At 45.7% G+C, this 27736-nt stretch overlaps 1 protein-coding gene across 1 annotated transcript in view; it reads left to right on the top strand.

Moving 5' to 3' along the window:
* Nucleotides 1-17349: 17349 nt before the first annotated feature.
* LOC120927052 (putative helicase MOV-10) overlaps nt 17350-27736 on the top strand; it is a 112283-nt gene continuing 101896 nt past the window's right edge. The window contains exon 1 of the mRNA XM_040337482.1: nt 17350-17594. Coding sequence (XP_040193416.1) covers nt 17464-17594 — 131 coding nt within the window. The 5' untranslated portion in view covers nt 17350-17463. The remainder of the gene's footprint in view (nt 17595-27736) is intronic.

Raw genomic sequence — 27736 nt, 5'->3', positions numbered from 1 at the left:
GGTGGGCTAGAAAAAAGATTGGCAACCTTGATTGCTAATTCTATTCCAGGCAGGAAGCGGACTAGATCCCCATCGCCTAAATGTGTATCCTCAGATGCTGAGATTCTCTCCCCGGAGGAATTAGAATCTCAGGAGGATCAATTGGACCAGAACCTAGAAGGTTCAGAGATTGAGGAATCTACTATAGAGGAACCGTTCTCAGCCTCCCAAGCGGAGAGTCTGTGGATCCAGTCCTTGACGGACATGGTCCGCTCGGCATTTAAGTTGCCTTTACCAGAGCTTCAGTTCCCCGCGGTATCTTCTTTGGGCTCCTTGAAGGCGCCACTAAGTAACGCACTTTTTCCGGTCCATCCTCTGTTGGAGGATTTGATTTTTCAGGATTGGGTACGGCCTGACAGAATATTTCTGCCTCCTAAGGCTGGGTACTCACGAACAAACATGTACGGTGAAAGCGGTCCGTCGGACCGTTTTCACCGTACATGTCTGCCAGAGGGCTTCTGTACGATGGTTGTACACACCATCGTACAGAAGTCCGCGCGTAAACAATACGCGGGGCGTGTCCGCGTCGTCGCCGCGGCGATGACGCGGAGACGTGGGCGGGCCTGCCATTTAAAGGCTTCCACGCATGCGTCTAAGTCATTCGACGCATGCGAGGGACGGCGGGCGCCTGGACATGTACGGTAGGTCTGTACTGACGACCGTACATTTCCGAGCGGGCAGGATTCCAGCGGACGGTTTTAAAACACGTCCAGGAATATTTGTCCGCTGGGAAAAGGCCCGGCGGGCAAATGTTTGCTGGAATTCGGCCGCTCGCGCCCACACACGATCGAACATGTATGCTGAAACTGGCCCACGGACCAGTTTCAGCATACATGTTTGGTCGTGTGTACGGGGCCTAAGAGGTTTTCTGTCCTCTACCCTTTGGAAGAAAAATTTGCAAAGAAATGGGCGCTCCCGGCTGTGGACGCAGCCATCTGCTGCGTTAATAAATCCTTGACTTGCCTGGTAGAGAACATACAAATGTTCAAAGACCCAGTCGATAAGCGTTTAGAGACTCTTCTGAAAGCTTCTTTTACTACGGCAGGAGCAGTCGTGCAGCCGGCAGTAGCTGCTATTGGCGTTTGTCGGGCATTAAAAGATCAGACAAAGCAAATGCTTAAGGATATTCCGGCTCAGGAGGCACGAGAGTTAGCCGACCTACCCAGAGCCCTGTGTTTTGCGGTGGATTCTATAAAATATTCCATCCAGCAGGCTTCCCGTTTGTCGTTGTTCTTAGTGCATATGCGAAGGCTCTTGTGGTTAAAGAACTGGTCGGCCGAGACTCCATGTAAAAAGCTCTTAGCCGGTTTCCCTTTTCACGGGGGAAGACTTTTTGGAGAAGATCTGGATAAGTACATACAGACGATATCAAGTGGCAAGAGTACTCTCTTGCCGGTCACGGGGTCCCACGTTTAAGCGGCAGCTGTCTCCAGCCCCAGGACCCTCGGCCTCCAGGCAGTATCGACGGCCTCCTGCACGATCAAACTTTGGTAATATGTCACAGGGACAGGCCTCAGCCTTATGAAGGGGCGCCCCCACTCAGTCGGGTGGGGGGAAGGCTTTGATTCTTTACAGAAGTTTGGGAAGCCAATGTCCCCGACAAGTGGATCCTTTCCACTGTGGCCGCGGGCTACAAGTTAGAATTTTTGGAGCTTCCCCTGCCTCATTTTCAGGAGTCAAGAGTGCCAAACGATCCGGTAAAAAAGGCCTCGCTGCTGATGGCATTAGATCATCTTCTTTGCCAGGGGGTAATTATAGAAGTACCAGCCCAGGAGCGCAGGCTAGGCTTTTACTCCAATCTATTCATCATACCAAAGCCCAACGGCGACGTCAGACCGATTCTGGACCTGAAGGGTTTGAATTCTTACCTAAAGGTTCGCTCATTCCGGATGGAATCCATACGGTCAGCAGCCGCTGCCTTGCAGCAGGACGATTTTTTGGCCTCAAAGGATGCATACCTACATGTACCAATTTTCCAGCCACATCAAAGGTTCTTGCGCTTCGCAGTCGCACAGTGCCACTACCAGTTTGTAGCTCTCCCCTTCGGGCTAGCAACAGCCCCCCGTGTGTTCACGAAGGTCCTGGCTCCCATCTTAGCCAATCTAAGGACCCAAGGGGTTACGATCCTGGCTTACTTGGACAACCTCTTAATCATAGATCACTCGGCTCCCTGCCTGGATCAGGCAGTAGCCCTCACGGTTCAGTACCTCGAGGGGTTCGGCTGGGTCCTAAACCAAGAAAAATCGGCATTTCAACCCACAAAGCAGTTGGAATACCTCGGCATGCTCTTAGACACAGAACGGCAGAATGTGTTCCTACCCTTGGCAAAGGTCGAGGCTATCAGGGAGATAATCCATTTGGTTCTGAGCAAAAGAGAACCAACCATTCGCTTGTGTATGAGATTACTGGGCAAGCTAGTGGCCACTTTCGAAGCAGTACCATATGCTCAGGTCCACACTCGAGTCCTACAGTCAGTCATTCTGTCGGCTTGGAACAAGAAGGCACAGGCCTTAGATCTTCCTTTGACCCTCTCGTCAAAAGTCCGGCAAAGTCTCTGCTGGTGGTTAATCCCTCAGAATCTACTAAAGGGAAAGTCTTTCAGCCCCGTTGCCTGGAGGGTAGTGACCACAGATGCCAGCCTAAAGGGCTGGGGAGCGGTCCTAGACGGGCACACTCAACAAGGAATTTGGGCAGAGTTGCACGGTTAGCCCTAGAGGCATGGACACCCAGGTTACAAGGGTCTCCAGTGAGAGTGCAGTCCGACAATGCCACAGCGGTGGCATATATAAACCACCAAGGGGGCACGAAGAGTCGAGCCGCTCAAAGAGAGGTGAACTTAATTTTCCTGTGGGCAGAGGCTCATGTGCCCTACATCTCGGCAATATTTATTCCCGGAGTGGACAACTTACAGGCGGACTTCCTAAGTCGCCAGCAGTTATCTCCAGGGGAATGGTCTCTCCATCCCCAGGTCTTTCAAGGGATTTGCCAGAGGTGGGGGGTTCCAGACGTAGACATCATGGCGTCGAGGTTCAACAAGAAACTAGACAGGTTCATGTCCCGGACAAGGCATCCGTTGGCCTGTGGAACCGATGCATTGGTTTGCCCTTGGCATCAGTTCAGTATCCTATATGCATTTCCCCCGTTACAGTTGCTGCCCCGCCTGCTGTGCAGGATCAGGGTAGAGCACAGGCCAGTTAGTAATTAAATACAGGGTTTGGAGGGCCTATGTAGGTTGGTGTGAGTCCCAAAAGTGGCACCCCCGCAAGTATACCATTGACAGAGTGTTACGTTTTCTCCAGCTGGGAGTGGACAAAAACTTGGCAGTAAGCACTATCAAGGGACAGATTTCAGCCTTGTCAGTGTGGTTTCAGAGGCCTTTGGCCACCCACTCTCTGGTTAAAACCTTCTTGCAGGGGGTCTTACACATTAATCCCCCTATCAAGACACCTCTTTGTCCATGGGACTTAAATCTTGTCTTGTCATCTTTGCAGAAACAGCCTTTTGAGCCTTTGGCTGAGGTTCCGTTGTTATTACTTACCAGAAAGTTAGTATTTTTGGTCGCCATGGCTTCTGCTAGAAGAGTATCAGAGTTGGTGGCCTTGTCTTGTAAAGAACCATACCTTATTCTGCATAAGGACAGGGTAGTTCTCCGTCCTCATCCGTCCTTCTTACCAAAGGTTATATCCAGTTTTCACTTAAACCAGGATTTGATTCTTTTTTCCAAAGCCCACTTCGAGAAAGGAAGGGTTACTGCATACCTTGGATATTGTCAGGGCCATGACGGCCTACCTTAAGGCTACAGAAGGGATTCGGAAGACGGATATGTTGTTCATCCTGCCGGATGGGCCCAAAAAGGGTCAGGCAGCAGCAAAGTCTACCATCGTTAGATGGATTAAACAATTAATTAGTCAGGCCTACGGCTTAAAGGGGTTACCCCCTCCTTTATCGATAAAGGCCCATTCTACCTCCTGGGCAGCACACCACCAGATCTCTATGGCTCAGGTTTGCAGGGCGGCGACCTGGTCGTCAGTCCACACGTTCACAAAGTTTTATCAGTTGGACGTTAGGAGAAGTGCCGAGGCAGCCTTTGGGCAGGCGGTGCTGCAAGCTGCGATATAAGATCCTTGGGATCTGGGGCACCCTTGATTTAATTTAATCTTGATTTAATTTTTAATTAAATTTACTTTCTGAATTAAGTCCTCTGGATTGAGATGTCTCCCTCCCCTCATTAAAGCATTGCTTTCGGACATCCCGTATAGTAATGACTATGCTGCTCTGTGTCCCGTGATGTACGATAAAGAAAAAGATTTTTATATACAGCTTACCTGTAAAATCCTTTTCTTGGAGTACATCACGGGACACAGAGCTCCCACCCCTCTTATGGGGAAGATTTTGGGAGGCATACTGCTTGCTACAAAACTGAGGTACTCCCTCTATGGGAGGGGGTTATATAGGGAGGGGACTTCCTGTTTGAGATTGCCAGTGTCCATCACCTGAAGGTAGACTCTATAACCCGTATAGTAATGACTATGCCGCTCTGTGTCCCGTGATGTACTACAAGAAAAGGATTTTACAGGTAAGCTGTATATAAAAATCCCTTTATTTTTGTTATTTTCGATATAATAAGGGCAAATTATTTAGTCACATCACCCCCTGCCTCCATCCCCCTCTGCCACCAACACCCCCTGCCTTCACACCTCTCTGCGAAGCCACAATCTCCCCCTGCCTTCAATCTCCCCCTGCCTTTAATCTCCCTCTGCCTCCAATCTCCCTCTGCCTCCAATCTCCTCCTGCCTCCAATCTCCCCCTGCCTCCAATTTCCCCCAGGCCCCCTGCCTCCAATCACCCCCTGCCTCCATCGTCCCCTGCCTCCATCCCCCTCTGCGGTGCCACCAACAACCCCTGTCTCCTTCCCCCACCCTCGGCGGTGCCACCATCCCCCTCTGCGGTGCCACCAACACCCCCTGCCTCCAATCACCCTCTGCCACTAACACCTCCTGTCTCCAATCTTCCATTGCCCCCTGCCTCCATCCCCCTCTGCGGTGCCACCATCACCCCCTGCCTCCAATAACTCCCTGCCTCCAATCTCCATGTGCAGTTCCAAGCTGAACCTATCTCAGCTATTTTTACTGTTACATTCCCGCAACCACCGACATTTACGAAAAGGGGAAAAAAGTGCCAGTTTTTACGAACTGTCCGTAAAAATAAGTACGGTTGGCAACATTGATACTCTGTGTGTTACAAGGGTTCAGCAATACACTCTAGAACAGTGGTTCTTAACCTGGGTTTGATCGAACCCCAGGGGTTCAGTGAGTGAGTCTCGGGGGTTCGGCGGAGGTCACACAGGGCCGCCGGTACAAGGCAGGGGCAAGGCATGTATAACGGAACGTGATGGGAGTCAGCGTCCTAACTGCATGATTTGCAATGCCAAGTTGAGCAATTCTAGTCTAGCACCGGCAAAACTAAGAGAACACTTCCTTAAGCTGCATGGAAATGGAAAATACAAGAACACAACGCTCGCTGAATTCAAGGTGAGGAGAGCCAGATTCGATGAAACATTAGTGAAACACTCATAAAACCAGCTGTGTTGAAGATGGCGAATATCATGCTGGGAAAGGCGGCTGAAGTTAAGTTATCCCAAATTCCTCTTTCAAATGACACCATCAGCGACAGAATAGAGGACATGAGCAAAGACATCTTGGCTCAAGTAGTTGCAGATCTGATTTCAAGCCCGGCAAAATTCAGCCTTCAACTCGACGAGACCACAGACGTTTCCAATCTAAGCCAGCTTGCAGTATTCGTGCGCTACTGTATGTGAAAGACGACGTGATAAAGGAAGATTTTTTATTTTGTAAGCCTCTTACAACAACAACTAAGGCAGCTGATGTGAAGAAACTTGTGGATGACTTCTTCAAAGACATCAATCTTTCGTGGGATATGGTTTCTGCAGTTTGTTCGGATGGAGCTCCAGCCATGCTGGGAAGAAAGTCTGGTTTTGGTGCGGTAGTGAAAGCCGATGCACCACACATCATTGTTACGCATTGTATTCTGCACAGGCATGCGTTGGCAACAAAAACCTTGCCTCCAAAACTGGCAGAAGTATTAAAAATTGTAGTGGAATGTGTGAACTATGTGCAAAATAGTGCTTTGAGGCTCAGCATCTTCAGGGAGCTGTGTAAAGAAATGGGATCTGAATTCGAGGTACTTCTGTACCATTCTAACGTTCGGTGGTTATCTCGGGGACAGGTGCTGAATCGTGTTTTTGACGTGTGTGTGGAATTAGCCCTGTTTTTGCAAGAGCACCAACATTTTCATGCAGATTGCTTCAAAAATTCTGAGTTCATTCTCATTTTAGCATACATGACCGATATCTTCGCAGCTTTCAATCATCTCAATCAACAGATGCAGGGCAGTGGAGTCAACATCATCGAAGCGGAAGAAAACCTGAAGGCTTTTCAAAAAAAGCTACCGTTATGGAAACAACGAATAGAGAACGATAACTTTGCAAACTTTCCCCTGCTAGATGACTGTGTAAATAAGATCGAAGATGTATCTGGAATCGAAGACATTTCTGTACCCGCGGAACTGAAGCAAGCAATTGCCACGCACTTAGATGAGCTTGCAAAGTCTCTTGACAGATACTTCCCTACAAGAGAGTCATATCCAGCATGGGTGAGACAGCCGTTCACGTTTAGTGTTGAGACAACAGATGTCAATGATGAATACCTCGATGAAATCATTGAACTTCAGCAGAGCCAGGTTCAACAGCATCTCTTCAGAACAACAACGCTCTCACCGTTTTTGGTGTCAACAAATGGTAACGTACCCTGTTATTGCTAAGAAAGCTCTGGAGATTTTCATACCGTTTGTTACAACATATCTTTGCGAGCAATCCTTTTCGAGGATGCTGGACATAAAAACGAAGAAAAGGAACAGACTTTGTTGCGAAAATGACATGAGAGTGGCACTTGCTAAGGTAAAGCCGCGCATTTCTGAACTGGTCTCTGAAAGACAAAAGCAGAAGTCACCCTTATTTGCAGTAAATATTCATTATTATGTTTTTGTTTTTGTGTGAAAATCGTGTTTTAACCTCTTGACCACTGGGCACTTAAAGCCCCTTCCTAACCAGACCAATTTTCAGTTTTCGGTGCTCTCACAATTTGAATGACAATTACTCAGTCATACAACATTGTACCCGTCTAAAATTTTTGTCCTTTTTTTCACACAAATAGAGCTTTCTTTTGGTGGTATTTGATCACCTCTGCGGTTTTTATTTTTTGGGCTATAAAAGAAAAAAGACTGAAAATTCTGTAAAAATAAAAAATAAATTCTAGTTTCTGTCATATTAGCAGGTTATTTCTCACACACAGCATATGCATACCACAAATTACACCCCAAAACACATTCTGCTATTCCTCCCGAGTATGGCGATGCCACATGTGTGAGACTTTTACACAGCGTGGCCACATACAGAGGCCCAACATGCAGGGAACACCATCAGGCGTTCTGGAGCACCAAGGCCAATTTTGACATTTCTCTCCTACATGTAAAAATCATCATTTATTTGCTAAAAAATGACATAGAAACCCAAAACATTATATATGCTTTTTTTTTCAAAGACCCTAGAGAATACAATGGCGGTTGTTGCAACTTTTTATCTTGCACGGTATTTTCTCAGCAATTTTTTGAACGCGTGTTTTTAAAAAAAAAACTGTTTTGTGCTTAAAAAGAAAAAAAACAGTAAAGTTAGCCCAGTGTTTTTGCATACTATGAAAGATGAAGATACGCCGAGTAAATAGATACCTAACATGTCACCCTTCAAAATTGCACACGCTCGTGGAATTGCGCCAAACTTCGCTACTTAAAAATCCCCATAGGCGAAAGTATTACAAGGTATTGGAGTATTGGGGTATTGTGGAGTATTGGGGTATTGTGAAGTATTGAGGGTATTGTGGAGTATCGAGGATATTGCAGAGTATGTGGGGTATTGCACAATATGAGGGGTATTGCAGAGTATGGGAGGTATTGCAGACATTATGGGGGGTATTGCAGACAGTATGGGGGGTATTGCAGACAGTATGGGGGGTATTGCACAGTATGGGGGGTATTGCAGAGTATTGCGCAGGGAGGGATGGCTGGATCTGTGACTGCAGTTGTCACAGATCCAGCCCACAGTGCTGCTGCTGCCCCCCCCCTCCTCTCTCACACTGTACCGATCGGTACAGAGAGGAGAGGGAGGAACATGACGCCGGTTTGTTTACAAGTGATCGCTCCGTCATTTGACGGAGCGATCACGTGGTAACCGGCCGCTATCAGCGGCAATTTACCGGGATCCGGCACTGATGGGCACCGATGAGATGGCACTGATGGACATCGATGAGGTAATACTGACGGGCACAGATGAGGTGGCACTGATTGGCAGCGCTTGTATGCGGCACTGATGGGCACACATAGGCGGCACTGATGGGCACACATAGGCAACACTGATGGGCACACATAGGCGGCACTGATGGGCACACATAGGTGGCACTGATGGGCACTCATGGACGGCACAGATGGGCACTCATGGGCGGCACTTATGGGTGGCACTGATGGCTACTTATGGGTGGCACAGATGGGCACTGATAGGTGGGCACTGGGCATGGATGGGCACTGTGGGGTGGCACTGATGGACACTGTAGGGTGGCACTGATGGACAATGTGGGGTGGCACTGATGGACACTGTGGGGCGGCACTGATTTACCTATGTTGCCAGTCAGTGCCCATTTGTGGGCACTGATTGGCATCTTTTATTTTTTTAATGCTTTTTTTTTTTTTTTTTACAGACTTTTTTTTTTTTTTTTTTTTACAGACTTTTTTTTTCCCCGGGCTTTTTTTTTTTATCTGCTCTTCCCTGGTGGTCCAGGGTGGGCTTCCCTGGTGGTCCATGTGGCGATCCGAGGGGGGGCTGCGCTGATAAACAATGTCAGACGCGAGTGAGGAAGAGCCGTCAACGGCTCTTCCTGTTTACAATCGTGATCAGCCGTGGTTGGACACGGCTGATCACGTGGTAAAGAGTCTCCGTGAGAGACTCTTTACCGAGATCGGTGTTGCGGGGTGTCAGACTGACACCCCGCAACAACGATCGCCGCGATGTGCGCCCCCGGGGGCGCGCAGCGGCTCAGAATCCTGAGGACGTCATATGACGTCCAGTCAGGATTCTACAACCACTTTGCCGCCGTCAATCTGTCATTGGCGGGCGGCAAGTGGTTAATATAGCAAAAAGTAAAAAATATTGTTTTTTTTTTCAAAATTGTCGCTCTATTTTTGTTTATAGCGCAAAAAATAAAAACCGCAGCAGTGATCAAATACCACCAAAAGAAAGCTCTATTTGTGGGGAAAAAAGGACGTCAATTTTGTTTGGGAGCCACGTCGCACGACCGCGCAATTGTCAGTTAAAGCGACACAGTGCCGAATCGCAAAAAGGGGCAAGGTCTTTTAGCTGCATTTTGGTCTTAAGTGGTTAAGAACCACTGCTCTAGAAGCTGTGGGCAGCCGCAGGTAAACTATTAAAACATAAAAATACTTGCATAATCATCTTTTCTGATCTGGAATTAGTAGCATGCACAGGAAATGTGGCTAAAATCTCTCTCTATTTCCTCTTTTAAAAGGGTAACTCCACTTTCGAGGGGGAAAAAAATAGCAAAAAAATAAATAAATATATATAGCATATTCAATTGCGACACAAGTCATATTGCAATTAAATGTTATTAAAAATGACCTTTCCTTTTCAATCTGCAGCCCTGTAATTTTCTGAAAATGCAATGCAATATGGCTACAGTACCTGGATGTGTTCTGTACATAGAATGTGTACAGAACGTCCCCCAGAAACATAATTTCCTGCTTGTGTGGTTGGATCACCGATTTTCAGAGAAGTCTTCACTAAGATACAAGTCAGAGTTCTGTCATCCTCTGCCACAAAAATGTCATAAGGGATGCAGGAACACGTCTAAAGGGATGCAGGTCCATCAGCTTTCCTCATTAGTGCCATGCAGCTGCTGTAGCTGATTGATAATTATGAAACCACTCCCATTAGACTCACTTTCTCACAGGGGCACAGAGAAACTCACAGGGATTTCTTCAGAATAACAAAAGGTAGGAATCGGCAACAAAGTTTGTTAAAATCCTTGTAATGTACACAGATCACACGGAGGGTTTAAGGATCTTTTTACAACAACCACAGTCAGGAAGTGACATACATAATTATACTCTACCATGTGATACCAGCAGCTGACAGTAGAGGGCAGAGGATCCCTACACACAAAATAATGTAGCTCATTTTAGAATAGGTACATCTTTCAGCCTAGGTTCACACTGCTGCGAATTCAGCAGTGTGAATTGCCGACAATTGTCAAATCGCATCTCAAATCGTTCCAAATCGTACCCAGTGTGAACCAGGGCTCAATGTCGTTTTTAACCACTTGCCTACTGGGCACTTTTACCCCCTTCCTGCCCAGGCCAATTTTCAGCTTTTAACCCTGTTGCACTTAATGACAATTGTGCGGTCATGCAACACTGTACCCAAACAAAATTTGTATTTTTTTTTACACAAACAGAGCTTTCTTTTGGTGGTATTTGTTGCTAAACAAATAAAGACGGAATAATAATAGTATATAAAAAAAAACTTTTTCAGAATTTGTTATAATTTTTTTTACACGGGTAATCTTTCTCCTTCACTGATGTGCATTTGTGAGGCTGCACTGATGGGGCAGCATTGATGAGGCGGCACTAAAGGGCATTAATGGGCACTGACAGTCTGCACTGATAAGGCTGCACTGATAGGTGGCACTGATCAGCAGCACTGATGGACACAGATTGGCAGCACTGGTAGGAACTGATTGGCGACACTGTTGGGACCTGTGCCCTGATTATCAGGATAGAGGTCCCTTTTAGAGAACCCAGTTATCGGCACTCTTCTCCTCTCCTCATACAGTCAGCATGAAGAAAGGATTGCCGATAACTGTTATTGGACACAGCTGATAACATGGTAAAGAGTCGCTGATTGGCTCTTTACCTCAATCTGTGGTCCGCAATGTCCACCAGACACTGCTATTACAGAGTGCGCCACATGCACCTACCACAGGCGCACGGCGGGCGTGATCATGGGACGCCATCCCAGAACTAGCCAGCCACACTGTAGCCGTCATTCGGTTATAGCGTGGTTGGCAACTGGTTAAAGTAGTTCTAAAGTTTTAACTTTTTTTTTTTCTTTAATGCATTCTCTACATTAAAGTAATAAAAACTTCCACTGTGTGTTCTCCCACTCACTAACACTTGACTTTTGTATCAATACAGTGCTGTGCCCGCCTGCAGGACTTCTCTTTCTTTTCTTCCTGGTCTCACAGGCTGTACTGGGAACAGTGGGAGGCATTGGCTCCTACTGCCGTCAGTCAAAACCAGTAAGCAGAAAATGGGGGGGTGGCCAAGCCGGTCAGTATATGTTTATGGACACACACAGCTCTGCTCAGCAGCGACCCCGCACATATGCCCCTGTTCTGACAAAATAGGCAATTCGGGCAGAAAATTGAACCACGTCACGTCTGCTTTCTTTTATCTATCAGTAATTGCTGATGTGGACAAATTGGTGTTTGGACACAACACCGGCTATTGAATACAGTCCATTACAGGAAGATTTTGTTGCGGCCACTTTCTCGGTTAGTTTCGGAGCAGAGTAACAATCTCCTCACATAATATCATGCACCGGACTCTATTCAGTTGCCGGTGTTGTGTCCAAACACCAATTTGTGAAAAAAAACAGCAATTCGTCAAAATCTGCAATTCATGATGGTTTAAAGAAAACGAAAGTGAGGTGGGTTGCTCATTCTGCCAGGTTCAACATTTTGTCAGAACACAGGCACTGAAATGGTCATTAAAATGAATTCCTCAGTAACCACAAAAGATATTAAACCACTTTGTGTGCACCAAATGCCTCTTGATGCACATATTATAACACGCCTATACATGCACTGAAATGCTCTTCAACGCACATAAATGAGCATCATAATTCACGTCAATGCACATTGCCCATTAAAGTGCTTCAAGATTTGCTGACATGTCATATGATGCTTGTTGACCTGAAATACAAATTCTTTGCAAAACTTGTTAACAACTTTACAACTGCATAACACATATGTGCAGAAAGAGAGTGGGCTTTCATGCTCACATGCTGCACAAAGTGTATGGGGACCGGGTACTGCCCCAGGGGACATGCATTAATGCAAAAAAAGTTTTTAAAACTGACGTTTTTTCAGGAGCAGTGCTTTTAAGCATGCTTAAAGTGAAATAATAAAAATGAAATATTCTTTTAAATATTGTGCCTGGGGGGTCCCCTTAGTCTGCCTGTAAAGTGGCACATCTGTCTAATGTGTTTTACAGTCCCGCAGCAAAATTACATTTCTTAAAGCGGTAGTTCACCCCCCCCGACACATTTTACCATCGAGACAGGCATTGTAGCGCGAGCTACAGTATGCCTGTCCCGATTTTTTTAACCCCGTACTCACCTTGTAGTCGTCCATCGTAGATTTCGGCTCCCGTGGGGAATGGGCGTGCCTATGGAGAGGGAGGATGATTGACGGCCAGCCCTGGCACGTCACTCTCCCCGAAGACAGCCGGAGTAGGTCTCGGCTCTTCACAGCGCCTGCGCACAGGCTATGCGCACGCGTCGTGAAGACCAAGCCTATTTCGGCTATTTCCGGAGAAGCGTGACGCGCCAGAGCCGGCCGTCAATCATCCTCAGTCTCCATAGGCACGCCCATTCCCCGGTATCTTTGATGGACGACTACAAGGTGAGTATGGGGGTAAAAAATGCGGGACAGGCATACTGTAGCTCGCGCTACAATGCCTGATTTTAAGGTAAAATAATTTTTTTTTTTTTTTCCCCGTCGATAGGGTGAACCCCCGCTTTAAGGAAAACAAATTATATATATAAAGAATGCAGGGCTAAGTAGCGCTCAGGAGTGCACTACATAAAGAATGCAGGGCTCAGGATTGCGCTACATAAAGAATGCAGAGCTCAGCTGTGCCCATCTATGCAGCCTCACTAGTTACCATCAATGCAGCCTGACTAGTGCCCAGCAATGCAGCCTCACCAGTCCCCATCTATTCAGCCTCACCAGTGCCCGACTATGCAGCCTCACCAGTGCCCATCTATGCAGCCTGACCAATACCCAGCAATGCAGACTCACCAGTGCCTATCTATGCTGCCTCACCAGTGCCCATCTATGCAGTTTCCCCAGTGCCCATCAATGCGGCCTGACCAGTGCCCATCTATGCAGCCTCACCAGTACCCCTAAATGCAGACTCACCAGTGCCCAGCAATGCCGCCTCAGCAGTGCCCAGCAATGCAGTCTGACCAGTGCCTAGCAATGCAGCCTCACCAGTGCCCATCTATGCAGCCTCACCAGTGCAGGGGATCAGAGAAAAGAGAGGAAGAGGAGAAATGGCCGGATAATCACACAGGCTGGTGTAGCCCGCTATGACAGCTTTCATTTGAATCGCCAGGTGCTCCTGGATCGACTCCTACCTATGATAGACAGCACATGTCCTGGCATTGGACAAGTGTGCTGTTTATCAAAGGAGCCAAACCAGGAGACGGCCAGCGATTCAAATTATAGCTGTCACATCGGTCAACGCTGGCCTGACACCCCCAGTGTGTGGCACCCGGGGCGGACTGCCGCCCGTTGGTATGCCACTGGCTTTGTCGTCCCCCTCTGCCTCAGCACCTGTCCAGGATCTGCCCTGCACCTGCCTGCTCCGATGGTCCGGGGACTGTCCCTGGAGACCAGGGATGTCTGGTCACCCTATTCTACTGGCTACTCTGTCTAAGCATTTGGTCGACTAGCCATGCTGCGAAAAAGGAATTCACTAACGGCAGCAAAGAAAGAATATAAATGTTTTTCTTTAATAGAGTAGGGAAAGGTTAGAACCCTTTTTAGATTTTTATTGCTTTCTGTGTTTCTGTTAAAGGTTTTTCCTCATTTCTTGTCTAGTGAAACCAGTCTGATTAGGAAAGGAACAAATCTCTCTAGTAGTCTTCAAATAGCAGTAAAAACCAGATGGGGTTCTAATCTTACCCTATTTTTATCAGAACCAGAAAAAAGTTAATTGTGTTGATCTCTATGATTGGTCACAGTAATCACATGGTACAGACATGGCCAATCACAGCTCATCTGTACCAAGTGATTAGCTATGGCCAACCACAGCTATCTACAATAGTATACACTGAATTTCATTCAGTAAAAATTGTTGCTTATACCAGTGAAGTTCACTGGTATAAGCAATCAGAATGTGTAAAAAAAAAGAAAGAATCCTGACCACTTCATAGTAGTATAGTGTTACTATGGTAACACTGTATTGCTCTGGTCACAGTGTGTTAAAAAAAAACTGTAGATTATTGTTATTATTATATATTTTTTTTACATACTGTCACCATTCAGTGTTTCACCAGTCAGTATCTCTAATCACTGCCACACTTTATTTAAAACAAAAAAACTGTGACAAAAAATTACAACTTCAAAAAACTCTCCATCCTCTTACTAAATATCTTGTACTCTCCAAAAAGTGGTCATTTGGGGGATATCTGTGTAGCGCTGACATTCTTGTATATTGATGTGTGTTTGCATACTTTAATACAACGTCTATGGACATTGCTATGTTTAAGTATTTGGAGCCATCTAGTGACCTAATACTGGTAATGCAGAGAGATGTTTTGTTTAGTATTTTGGTTGCCTTGGAGACGAGGAGAGACCCAAATACTGGTAATGCAGAGAGATGTTTGGTTGAGGATTTTGGTTGCCTTGGAGACGAGGGGAGACAGGAGTGTAAACAAAAAGCCTTCTGGATGCGGATGCCGAGCTGCTGGGGAGCCAAGGCTGAGCTCAGAGAGCTAGAGGACAGTGGCCGGATTGCAGAGACCGAGAGACACTCATCCGAGCATCGGAGAACCGGATCCATCCAGCGGAGCTGAACGGAGCTGACGGAGAAGCAAGTTGCAGTCACAGGACCCTGAACAAAAGTTACTACCCGGAGCTCCGATCGAGTGGGTGAGCGGGTCACGACCCACAGTTTGCTAAGTTTACACGCAGTTAGACTCATATACAGGCCTCACTGGGATTTATAGTTCCACAGAGAAGCACAGAGAAACTGACACTGAGAAGGCTTGAGGCCTATCTAATTTGACGTTTCAAGCGATTTTTAAAATAGTTGTTGCAGTTACACCAGGAGCATTTTCACCTCAATTTGACTCATCAAAACTGTGGATTACAAATCACTTTAGCTAGCGAAGAAAAGAAGATCCAAGACCAAGTACTTTAAGTGAGATCTCACGCATAGCTAATAAAGTAGGGGGAGCTCCCAGGTTTAAAATGTTTATGTATACTGTTTTCAAATAGCTTATGTTTAAATCAATTGTGCTGTCGTCTTACGTTGGGATGACAGCACAATTACTGTAATCACTTCTTTGCATATTTCACAGTAAAATATATCTCTGGTTAAGTATCCAGTTGTTGTGGCGTACTGTTTTTCTCACTCCAAGTGCAGTCAGTGGATCCTGGGGTTATAATACAGGTATTTTGTATTGTCTTACATTGTATTGTATTGCATTGCATCACAGCTGTGCCAAGGGGATTGAGCTAAATTAATGGGGTTTATTGGTAGAGTGCAGGCCCAAATTAAACCAGCAGCTCCTTCAGGGGTCAGTGCTACATCTGTACTGTTCTTCCATTTTCAGGCAGAGATACAGTAGGCCATCAGTACATCAGGACTGATCTATTTTCAGATACAGTACATACCATAGTTTGTGGACTCTATAACTTTCTTACAGACTAAATAATAAACGCTGATTTTGGTTATTGTAGCAAGAAATGTAGCAGAAAACAGTTTGGCCTAAATCTATGAAGTAAGAATATTTGCAAAATTGTATATCAAAAACAAAGAAAAAGAAGAAAAACGTGTTTTAAAAAAAAAAATCTGTATTTTTTGTTTATTTAGCAAAATATAAAAAAACTCAGTGGTGATTAAATACCACAAAAAGAAAGCTGTGGGCTAGATTCAGTAAGAGTTAGGCCGGCGTATCAGTAGATACGCCGACCTAACTCGGAATCTGCGCCGACCTAAGTTTAAGTGTATTCTCAAACAGAGATACACTTAAACCTAACTTAGATACGACGGCTTGCGCCGTCCTATCTTAGGGTGCAATATTTAGGCTGGCCGCTAGGTGGCGCTTCCATTGCGGTCGGCGTAGAATATGTAAATCACTAGATACGCCTATTCACGAACGTACGCCCGGCCGACGCAGTACAGATACACCGTTTACGTAACGCATTATCAGGCCTAAAGATATTCCATCAAAGCGCTGGAATAGTAATGTTAAGTATGGCCGCCGTTCCCGCGTCGAAATTCGAAGATTTTACGTTGTTTGCGTAAGTCGTCCGTGAATTGGAATTTACGTCATTTACGTCCACGTCGAAGTACCCTCGCAACCGGAGTGCAAAGTACCCTCGCAACCGTAGTTGGAATTACCCTCGCAACCGGAGTTGGAAGTACCCTCGCAACCGGAGTGCGAAGTACCCTCGCAACCGGAGTGGGAAGTACCCTCGCAACCGGAGTGCGAAGTACCCTCGCAACCGGAGTGTCAAGTACCCTCGCAACCGGAGTGTGAAGAACCCTCGCAACCGGAGTGTGAAGTACCCTCGCAACCGGAGTGTGAAGTACCCTCGCAACCGGAGTGTGAAGTACCCTCGCAACCGGAGTGTGAAGTACCCTCGCAATCGGAGTGTGAAATACCCTCGCAACCGGAGTGGGAAGTACCCTCGCAACCGGAGTTGGAAGTACCCTCGAAACCGTAGTGAGATCAATAGTTCTAGGGCTCGTATTCATGGTTAACTCTAAAATGATAACCTGTAAATTTTGGGTACCTTCGTTTTTTTCACAATTTTATTTTTAAGGCCTGATATGTTTAGCATCTATTTATTTGACACAACTATTATGTACAATATGGTGATTGTTTCCACTAAAATTAGTTTTAGTATATATGCATTCAATAAATAACTGTGCAAATATGGTGCGACATAAAAAGTTTAAATTGCCACCACTTTATTCTCCAGAGTCTCTGATTTAAACTGGTGCCATGGACACAAGCCCACAGCTCACGGACACAGGAGCTTCTTATGTCACATTTTGTGTGACTCAGCTGATTCTGCTACACAGAGTTTCACTTTCATTTCTCTTCCACAAGCGTTGCCCTTTCCAGTCTCCTTTTCTCTCTAAGCCACACCTGCTTTGTATATATAAACTGCAGCCTCTCTTTTTCCATTCATTCTCAGGGACACAGACTATCTACAATTTCCCCACTACACAGGAGGATACCAACTACTACAAAGAAGAAAAATGCCACCAAAAAGTCGGAAAGCAGGTGTCCGATCTGGAAATAAATTTCTACAACATCTAGAAGAAACAGACAGACTGAATATTACCAACAAAGAAGAACTGAAAAGAATCTATAATGATTTTAAAAAGACGTAAGGGCATTTTATTATTTTTATCATTATGATTATTATTATTATTATTACTAGCAGCAGTGAAAGCAGTAAGTTGTATTATCCGTATTTATCTACTGAATTCATTTTAAATTGTTTGTGGCATTTTTGGGCAAATCGAGACAAGAGCTATTCTCAATTCTGCAAAATTCTAATCACTAGCATGATTTTAGAAAACGGCCATTAACCAGTTGGTAACCGCCCTATAGCCAAAATACGGCTACAGAGCGGTTACTGTACTCTAGGAGGGCGTCAATGTACGTCCTCCCAGAGACTGCGTTGTGCGCGCCCGAGCGGGCGCGCACACGCGATCGCCGGTGCTCGCCGGGTCTACGGGACCCGCAGCAACAGCACTCGCGGTAAGGAGCCAATGGACGCGGCTCCTTACCACGTGATCGCGCCGTCCAATGACGGCGCGATCACATTTGTAAACAAACCCTGCGGCTGGGTCAGATGCAGGTCATCTCTCTCCTCTCCTCACACCGTTGCAGCGTGAGAGGAGAGGAGAGAGATTTTTCAAATCAATAGTAAGTGCCCAGCAATCCCCAGCAGTCCCCAGCAGTGCCCAGCAGTGCCCAGCAGTGCCCAGCAGTGCCCCAGCAGTGCCCCAGCAGTGCCATCTGTCCCCTAGGAAGTGCCATCTGTCCCCCAGGAAGTGCCATCTGTGCCCCAGGCAGTGCCATCTGTGCCCCACTAGTGCCATCTGTGCCCCACTAGTGCCATCTGTGCCACCTGTGCCCCACAAGTGCCCCAACAGTGCCACCTGTCCTACACCAGTGAACACCAGTGCCACAAAAGTAAAAAGTAAAAGTAAAAACACTGCCACATCAGTGCCACAACACTGCCACCTGTGCCCATAAGTGCCACCTGTGCCCATAAGTGCCACCTGTGCCCATAAGTGCCCACAAGTGCCGCCTGTGCCCACGAGTGCCGCCTGTGCCCACGAGTGCCGCCTGTGCCCACGAGTGCCGCCTGTGCCACACCAGTGCCGCCTGTGCCACACCAGTGCCGCCTGTGCCACACCAGTGCCGCCTGTGCCACACCAGTGCCGCCTGTACCAAACCAGTGCCGCACCAGTGTCATCTGAGCCACACCAGTGTCATCTGAACCACATCAGTGCCGCCTGTGCCCATCAGTGCCACCTGTGCCCATCAGTGCCGCCTGTGCCCATCAGTGCCACCTGTGCCACACCAGTGCCGCCTGTACCAAACCAGTGCCGCCTGTACCAAACCAGTGCCGCACCAGTGTCATCTGAGCCACACCAGTGCCACACCAGTGTCATCTTTGCCACATCAGTGCCGCCTGTTCCCATCAGTGCCACCTGTGCCCATCAGTGCCGCCTGTGCCCATCAGTGCCACCTGTGCCACACCAGTGCCGCCTGTACCAAACCAGTGCCGCCTGTACCAAACCAGTGCCGCACCAGTGTCATCTGAGCCACACCAGTGCCACACCAGTGTCATCTGAGCCACATCAGTGCCGCCTGTGCCCATCAGTGCCACCTGTGCCCATCAGTGCCACCTGTGCCCACCAGTGCTCATCTGCACCCCACCAGTGCTCATCTGCACCCCACCAGTGCTCATCTGCACCCCACCAGTGCTCATCTGCGCCCCACCAGTGCTCATCTGCGCCCCACCAGTGCTCATCTGCGCCCCACCAGTGCCATCTGCGCCCCACCAGTGCCATCTGTGCCCCACCAGTGCCATCTGTGCCCCACCAGTGCCACACCAGTTCCACCTGCACCACTGCAGTGACGCCTGTGCCCACCAGTGCCGCCTGCTAATCAGTGACCCCAGAGCCACAGCAGTGCAACCAGAGCCACACCAGTGCCACATTTGCCCATCAGTTACACCTGCGCCACTGCAGTGCCACTAGTGCCCACCAGTGTTCTGCAGTCCAGCCTCACTAGCCACCAGTATGGCAAAAAATTTTTTTACCACCGAGCAGGCCTTCCAGAAACTATGGGCGTCTGATGACAGCTGTGAGGAGTCTCTGTCCGATTCCGATTCGGCCTATGAGCCCGTAACAGGAAGCGGGTCTGATACTGATTCAGAGGAGGAACCTGTGCCCGTTAAAAGAAGGCGTTCTGGCGTGGAGCAGCCTACTACTAGTGCAGTGCCGTCCACCTCGCAAGCAGTGCCGTCCACCTCGCGAGCAGTGCCGTCCACCTCGCAAGCAGTGCCGTCCACCCCGCAAGCAGTGCCGTCCACCCCGCAAGCAGTGCCGTCCACCCCGCAAGCAGTGCCGTCCACCCCGCAAGCAGTGCCGTCCACCCCGCAAGCAGTGCAACAAAGGTCAGGCACCAGTAGGGTGTCCTCTCTGCCCCAAAGGGATAGGGGCCATGCCAGCCTTCCCTATGGCCTTCAAAACCCCCTGTGGCTGCCTTCGAATTCTGGAGCATCAAGTATCCCCCCTTTCACCGCCCAACCAGGTGTACAGGTGAACACCGATAATTTTGACACAATTGATTTTTTTCATTTAGTTTTTACAGACGAATTATTGTCATCTATTGTGGCCCAGTGCAATCTCTACGCTCAGCAATTTATTCTAAGCAACCCCGATTCCAGCTATGCCCGCCCCTTTCATTGGAGAGACCTGACCGTAGAGGAGTTTAAAATATTCTTAGGCCTGACCTTCAATATGGGTCTCTCAAAAAAAAACAAAGGGTACGCCTATTGGTCTACCAAAGCCATCCACCACATGCCCGTCTTCTCATCCCGTATGCCCAGATCCCGATACTTCATGATTCTACGGTTCCTCCACTATAATGACAACACCCAGTGCCCTCCCCGAAATGACCCTGCCTTTGACAAATTATTTAAAATTCGGCCACTTCTAAAATTTTTTTCTGAAAAATTCCCCCAGTTATATACCCCTCAACAAAATATTTCAATAGATGAGTCCCTTGTAAAATTCCACGGCAGGCTGGGCTTTAAACAATTCATCCCAAGCAAAAGGGCCCGATATGGGGTGAAGATGTACAAACTGTGTGACCGAGACACGGGGTACATCTACTCCTTCATTGTTTACGAAGGGAAGGACTCCCAACTACATCCCCCCGAATGCCCCGAATACATCGGAACAAGTGGAAAAGTCGTCTGGGAGCTCATCTATCCACTACTTGGAAAAGGATACCACCTTTACGTGGACAATTTTTATACTAGCTTGCCCCTGTTTAGAAATCTTTACCGGAGAGACACCCCAGCATGTGGCACAGTGAGAATAAACAGAAAGGGCTTCCCCCAAAAATTGGTGAATCAGAAGCTGAGACGAGGAGAGACGACGTCTTTACGGAACCAGGAGCTATTGGCTGTCAAGTGGAGGGACAGACGAGATGTCCACATGCTCACCACCATCCACAATGACACCTACGTGGAAGTCCCCAAAAGAAGCGGCCCAGTGCAGAAACCATCTTGTGTCTACGACTACAATTTATTTATGGGTGGCGTAGACTTCAATGACCAGATGATTGAACCCTATCTTCCCTCCCGAAAATCCCGTCACTGGTATAAAAAAGTGTCCATTTACTTTTTCAGTTTGGCCTTCTATAACTCTTATGTTATCTACAAAAAAGCAACACAGAATCCCGTTCCATATCTACTCTACCAAGAAGACGTTATCACCGCCCTTTTGTTCCCTGAAATGCCACCAGACATTCTTCGCACTGATTGCGTGAGCAGACTTCACGAACGGCACTTTCCTGACAAAATCCCCCCCCGTCGAACAGGTGCAGCCCGTCAGAAGAAATGTCGGGTGTGCGCCAGAGGAGGAGTCAGAAGAGACACAACAGTTTATTGTCCCGATTGTCCCTCCCAACCAGGCCTCTGTTTAGGTGCATGTTTCCGCCGTTACCACACTATTGAAAATTATTAGATAAACAAAATTCAAATTCCCTGTCATTTTCCTCCACACCCCTTATGCCACTGCACTGTACCTACCTCTGCCTTCTCCGTTACCGACCCTGGACTGTTTTATACGACCACGATTTTGCCTAATGCTAAAAATACCTCTGCTTTCTCTGGAACTGACCCTGGCTTGTTATACGACCACTCTTTTGCCTAACCCTAAACGGTACCTACATCTGCCTGCTCTGGAATTGACCCTGGACTGTTTGACCACGTTTTTTGCCTGCCCCTTGGATTGATCTTTTACCCTGCTATGCTAGTGGGAACACAGGAGTCTCACACATGTGAGGGGCTCCAGAATTGTTTTTCTGGATGAAAAAACAAATTTTTTAGTTTTCTCATTCCCAGATTAGGGTCTGGTTGCCCGGAGGCTTCAAAGAGATTTGGGTGGGAGAAGCCTCTACCCCTGTCCCCATTCTTTCCTGGCCTTACTACCAGGACCAATATTTTGGCACTGCTGGCTATGTACCGACTATGAACAATATTGCTGCCTGGACAATTCCATTCATTGTCGCTGACCACGTTCCTGCCTGCTGCCTGGATCAGGGCTCTCCTCCTGTGGACAATTGCACTACTAAAAACACAGGTAATCCTTTTTTTTTGTACCCATTACTCAGCAGAATGTATTTTAGGGTGTAATTCTTGGTATGTACATGCTGTGTTAGAAATATGAAGGGCCTTCAAAAATGTGATAGATTGTAAGGAAATTGGATGTGTAATTTGTGTCCCTACAACACCTGATGGTGCTTCTTGGATGTTGGGTCTCTATGTGGCCAGGCTGTGTAAAAGTCTCACACATGTGGTATCGCCATACTCAGGAGGAGCAGCAGAATATATTTTGGGGTGTAATTTTTGCTATGTACATGCTATGTGTTGGAAATATCCTATAAATGGACAACTTTGTGTAAAAAAAATGCGTTTTCATTTTTTTTCCACATTTTCCAAAAACATCTGCAAAAAAATGAACTGTTCAAAAGACTCATTATGCCTCATAGATTATACGTTGGGGTGTTAGCTTTCCAAAATGGGGTCACTTTGTGGGCGTTTCCATTGTCCTGGTGCTCCAGGGCCTTCAAAAGTGTAATAGGTGGTTGAGAGATTAGATGTGTAATTTATGCTCCTAGAATGCTTGAAGTTGCTACTTCGGTGTTGGGCCTCTGTATGTGGCCACGCTGTGTAAAAGTCTCACACATGTGGTATCGCCATACTCAGGAGGAGCAGCAGAATATATTTTGGGGTGTAATTTTTGCTATGTACATGCTATGTGTTGGAAATATCCTATAAATGGACAACTTTGTGTAAAAAAAATGCGTTTTCATTTTTTTTCCACATTTTCCAAAAACATCTGCAAAAAAATGAACTGTTCAAAAGACTCATTATGCCTCATAGATTATACGTTGGGGTGTTAGCTTTCCAAAATGGGGTCACTTTGTGGGCGTTTCCATTGTCCTGGTGCTCCAGGGCCTTCAAAAGTGTAATAGGTGGTTGAGAGATTAGATGTGTAATTTATGCTCCTAGAATGCTTGAAGTTGCTACTTCGGTGTTGGGCCTCTGTATGTGGCCACGCTGTGTAAAAGTCTCACACATGTGGTATCGCCATACTCAGGAGGAGCAGCAGAATATATTTTGGGGTGTAATTTTTGCTATGTACATGCTATGTGTTGGAAATATCCTATAAATGGACAACTTTGTGTAAAAAAAATGCGTTTTCATTTTTTTTCCACATTTTCCAAAAACATCTGCAAAAAAATGAACTGTTCAAAAGACTCATTATGCCTCATAGATTATACGTTGGGGTGTTAGCTTTCCAAAATGGGGTCACTTTGTGGGCGTTTCCATTGTCCTGGTGCTCCAGGGCCTTCAAAAGTGTAATAGGTGGTTGAGAGATTAGATGTGTAATTTATGCTCCTAGAATGCTTGAAGTTGCTACTTCGGTGTTGGGCCTCTGTATGTGGCCACGCTGTGTAAAAGTCTCACACATGTGGTATCGCCATACTCAGGAGGAGCAGCAGAATATATTTTGGGGTGTCATTTGTGGAATATACATGCCATGTGAGAGAAATAACCTGTTATAATGACAATATTGGTATGAAAAAAAAAAAAAAAAAAAAAAATCTTAATTTTGCAAAGAATTGTGGGAAAAAATGGCAACTTCAAAAAACTAACTATGACTCTTACTAACTACCTTGGAATGTCTACTTTCCAAAAAGGGGTCATTTGGGGGGTATTTGTACTTTATTGGCTTGTTAGGGTCTCAAGAAATGAGAGAAGCTGTCAGTACTTCAGGTGTGATCAAATTGTTCAATTTTCAGAAATTGGTACCAAAGCTTGTAGACCCTATAACTTTCACCCAGACTAAATAATATCCAATTTTTTTTTTTTTTTTTACCAAAAATATGTAGCAGTATGCATTTTAGGCCAAATGTATGAGGAAAATTACTTTTTTACAAAATGATATGATAGAAATGAAGAAAAATTCATTTTTTTACAAAATTTTCGTTCTTTTTTCATTAATAGCGGGGAAAAAAAAAAACGCAGAGGTGATCAAATACCACCAAAAGAAAGCTCTATTTGTGGGAAAAAAAGGACAAAAATTTCATTTGGTTACAGTGTTGTATGACTGAGTTATTGTCATTCAAAACGTGAGAGCACCAAAAGCTGAAAATTGGTCTGGTTATTAAGGGTGTTTAAGTGCCCAGTTGTCAAGTGGTTAAAGCAATTGTATGGCAGGGCTAAAGTTTTTCAAGGGATGACCCTCAGCAAGTCATTAGGGCCGAAACAACTTATCGATTAATGGACAACTAATCGATTATGAAATTAATCGATTACTATTTTCATAATTGATTAATCGGCCAGTAACATAATGGGGTTAAAAAAACAAACAAACGGAAATTAGCCCTTTATAGTACAAAAAAAGCAAACTGTAAATATTACTTTCACTGTCCCACAGTAAAAAATGTAACCCCATTATGTTACTAAACATCTCAGGCCTGGGTCACACCATGTTTTTTGGTGCTTTTTTCAAAAACACACTACAGTTCATTTCCATGGTTTCCTATGGGACACATTCACATCCATGCTTTTTTCAGCTGCTGCGTATTTGGAAAGGGCAAGGACTTTTTTAATGCAAAACGGTGCTATTTTGTTTTTTTGGTTCAATATACTTCAATGGAGAAGCTACAGGAAAGCATGTAATGCATTTTTTTAGGAAATTTGTGTTTCTTAATCTGCCCAACAACAAATTGGGCAAAAAAAAAATGTAAATAGCTGCAAAATCACCTTTTAAAAAAAAAAAAAAGGTTATTAATCGATTTATCAAAACAATAATCGGCCAACTAATCGATTATGAAAATAATCGTTAGTTGCAGCCCTACAAGTCATACATTATAGGACTAATTTGTCTTAAAGTATAACTAAAGGCAAAGGGCCAGATCCACGTACCTCGGCACATTTTTACGTCCGGCGTAGCGTATCTCAGATACACTACGTCGCCGTAACTTACAGCGTATTTGTCGTATCCACAAAGAATTTCTGCCGTAAGTTACGGCGGCGTAGTGTAAATGTGTCGGCGTAAGGGCACGCAATTCAAATTACTAAGTTGTCGGCGTGTTTTATGTTAATACGTCTTGACCCCACGTAAATTACGTTTTTTTTGAACGGCACATGCGCCGTCCGTGGGGGTATCCCAGTGCGCATGCTCCAAATTAACCTGCAACAAGCCAATGCTTTCAACGTGAACGTAATTCTACACAAAGCCCTATTCGCAAACGTTTTACGCAAACAACGGAAAATTTAACGCTGGCCCGACGTCCATACTTAACATTGCGTACGCCTCATAGACCCAGGGGTAACGTTACACCGAAAAAAGCCTTACGGAAACAATGTAAAAAAATGCGCCGGCTGGACGTACGTTTGTGGATTGGCGTATCTAGCTAATTTGCATACTCGACGCGGAAATCAACAGAAGCGCCACCTAGCGGCCAGCGTAAATATGCACCTTAGATCCGACGGCGTACTAAGACGTACGTCAGTCGGATCTAGCCCAGCTTCAGGCATATCTTACAAAACATACAAAACAAAGATACGCCGGAGCATCTTAGAAGTTACGCGGCGTATCAATAGATACGCCGACGTAACTTCTTCGTGGATCTGGCCCAAAATGTTTTACTGAAGGATAGAGTGGAGAAGGATTAGAACATCTGTCCGGTTTATATTGCGGTTTGTGCTCCATTTATCCCAAAATTCCCAAAACGTGGGTTGTCACTATAGCAGAAAAGAGGACTTCAAATAGTGACACTAGTTCTGGTGAGAACCAGGGATTCCCTCACTTTGGAGGGATTTCCTCTCACTTCCTGTTTTGGCTATGGGACAGGAATTGAGGGGAAATGGGACACAGATGGCAAAAGTTATAACTAACTCTCCTCTACTCTATCCAAAATAAAAAAAACTTACAATTATTAGTGTTTTCATGTGTCTTCCTTATGGGCTCCCTCTGGGGGATCTGGAGGTATTGCTTTTAATGGTTCTTGATTATATGTATTGGTGACATGTATATTTTATTTTAATACCCCTGCCCTTGAAGAAGATTCACAAGGAACAAATTAAAATGCGTTGGGTTCCCCTGGCAGGGGATACTTTGACCTATAAGTTTCAACTTAATAAGTACCGTATTTATTGGCGTATAACACGCACAGGGGTATAACACGCACCCTAACTTTAAGAGGGAAGTTTCAGGGAAAAAAAATTCAGGGTAAAAAAGTAATGCCGCGTACACACGATCGGTTTGTCTGATGAAAACGGTCTGATGGACCGTTTTCATCAGACTAAACCGATTGTGTGTGGGCCCCATCGGTTATTTATCCATCGGTTAAAAAATTAGGAACTTGTTTTAAAATTATCTGATGGATAAAAAACCTATAGAAAAAAAACGATTGTTTGTAGGCACGTCCATCGGTTAAAAATCCACACATGCTCAGAATCAAGTCGACGCATGCTTGGAAGCATTGAACTTCATTTTTTTCAGCACGTCGTTGTGTTTTACGTCACCGCGTTCTGACACGATCGTTTTTTTAACTGATGATGTGTAGGCAAGACTGACCATCAGTCAGCTTCATCGGATAACAGCTTCGGCCCAGCGGACATGTCCGATGAGTCGTACAGACCATCAGACATGTCCGACGGACATGGTGCCAGCGGACATGTTTCTTAGCATGCTAAGAAACATTAGTCCGCTGGAAACCTGTGCGCTAGGCTGGGAATCCGGTCCGCTCGCCCATACAGACGACCGAACATGTCCACGGACCAGTTTCAGCAGACATGTTCGGTCGTGTGTACGAGGCCTTAGTGTTATACACCAATAAATACAGTACCGTATATCTGTTTAGCCCCAACAAAGGGTAATTAGGTGTTGTAATGACTCTATCACCTGCATTTTGTATCAAGAGGCCAAAATATAAATGTTTTGAATAAAGAATATACTGTTTTTTTTATGATACTAGTCTCATGGAAGAAAATTGTATAGTTTTTGTAAAAAAATAAAATGTTTTGCCCTTATTCTACTTTAAACTATAACGAATAAGCAAGAGTTTGATAATAAAAAAATCTCCTGTGAACTATTGTGCAAAGATCTACTGTCCTTGGGAAAATGTAAAACTGTTGTCTGACCAGCTACGTGTCACGTGCTTAAAAAAGCATGTGACATGTCGCAATTAACCCAGAACTATCTGGAAAGTTACATAAAAAAAACGGTTACAGATATGACTTTCATTGTTTTATATTTTATGAAGGATCATAGGTGGCCTGTCCACAGAAAAATGGAGGAGGTGAGCATGAATGAATCTCTTCCTCCAACCACAGAATGCCTTGTATTCTGTGAAAAGAATTTAAGGCTTTTTTCTGATTGGAGGAGGTGCAGAGTGAACTGTGACCAGTGTACTGCAGATAAAACTACAAGTCTCAGCTCTGGACATTCAACGCTGACAGGAGACTGTGGACTGAAAAGCAAGCGATTTAACAAATGCTTCAGTAGCCAGAGAAGGGGCACACTTCATTATAGATGATTTTACTGTGTAAATGTACTAAAATAGCTTTTAGCCATACTTCAGCTTTAAGGTATTGCTTCTATAGAAAGATGCATGTATGGAATTTGCAGTCCCTCTTAGTATTTCTTTGTAAGTACATATTACCAGTAAGGCCCTATGCATGCTGCATGTTTGGCCCTG

This window comes from Rana temporaria, chromosome 2 (assembly GCF_905171775.1).
Source record: "Rana temporaria chromosome 2, aRanTem1.1, whole genome shotgun sequence".
NCBI lineage: Eukaryota > Metazoa > Chordata > Amphibia > Anura > Ranidae > Rana > Rana temporaria.
This window is presented reverse-complemented; position numbering and strand designations above follow the sequence as displayed.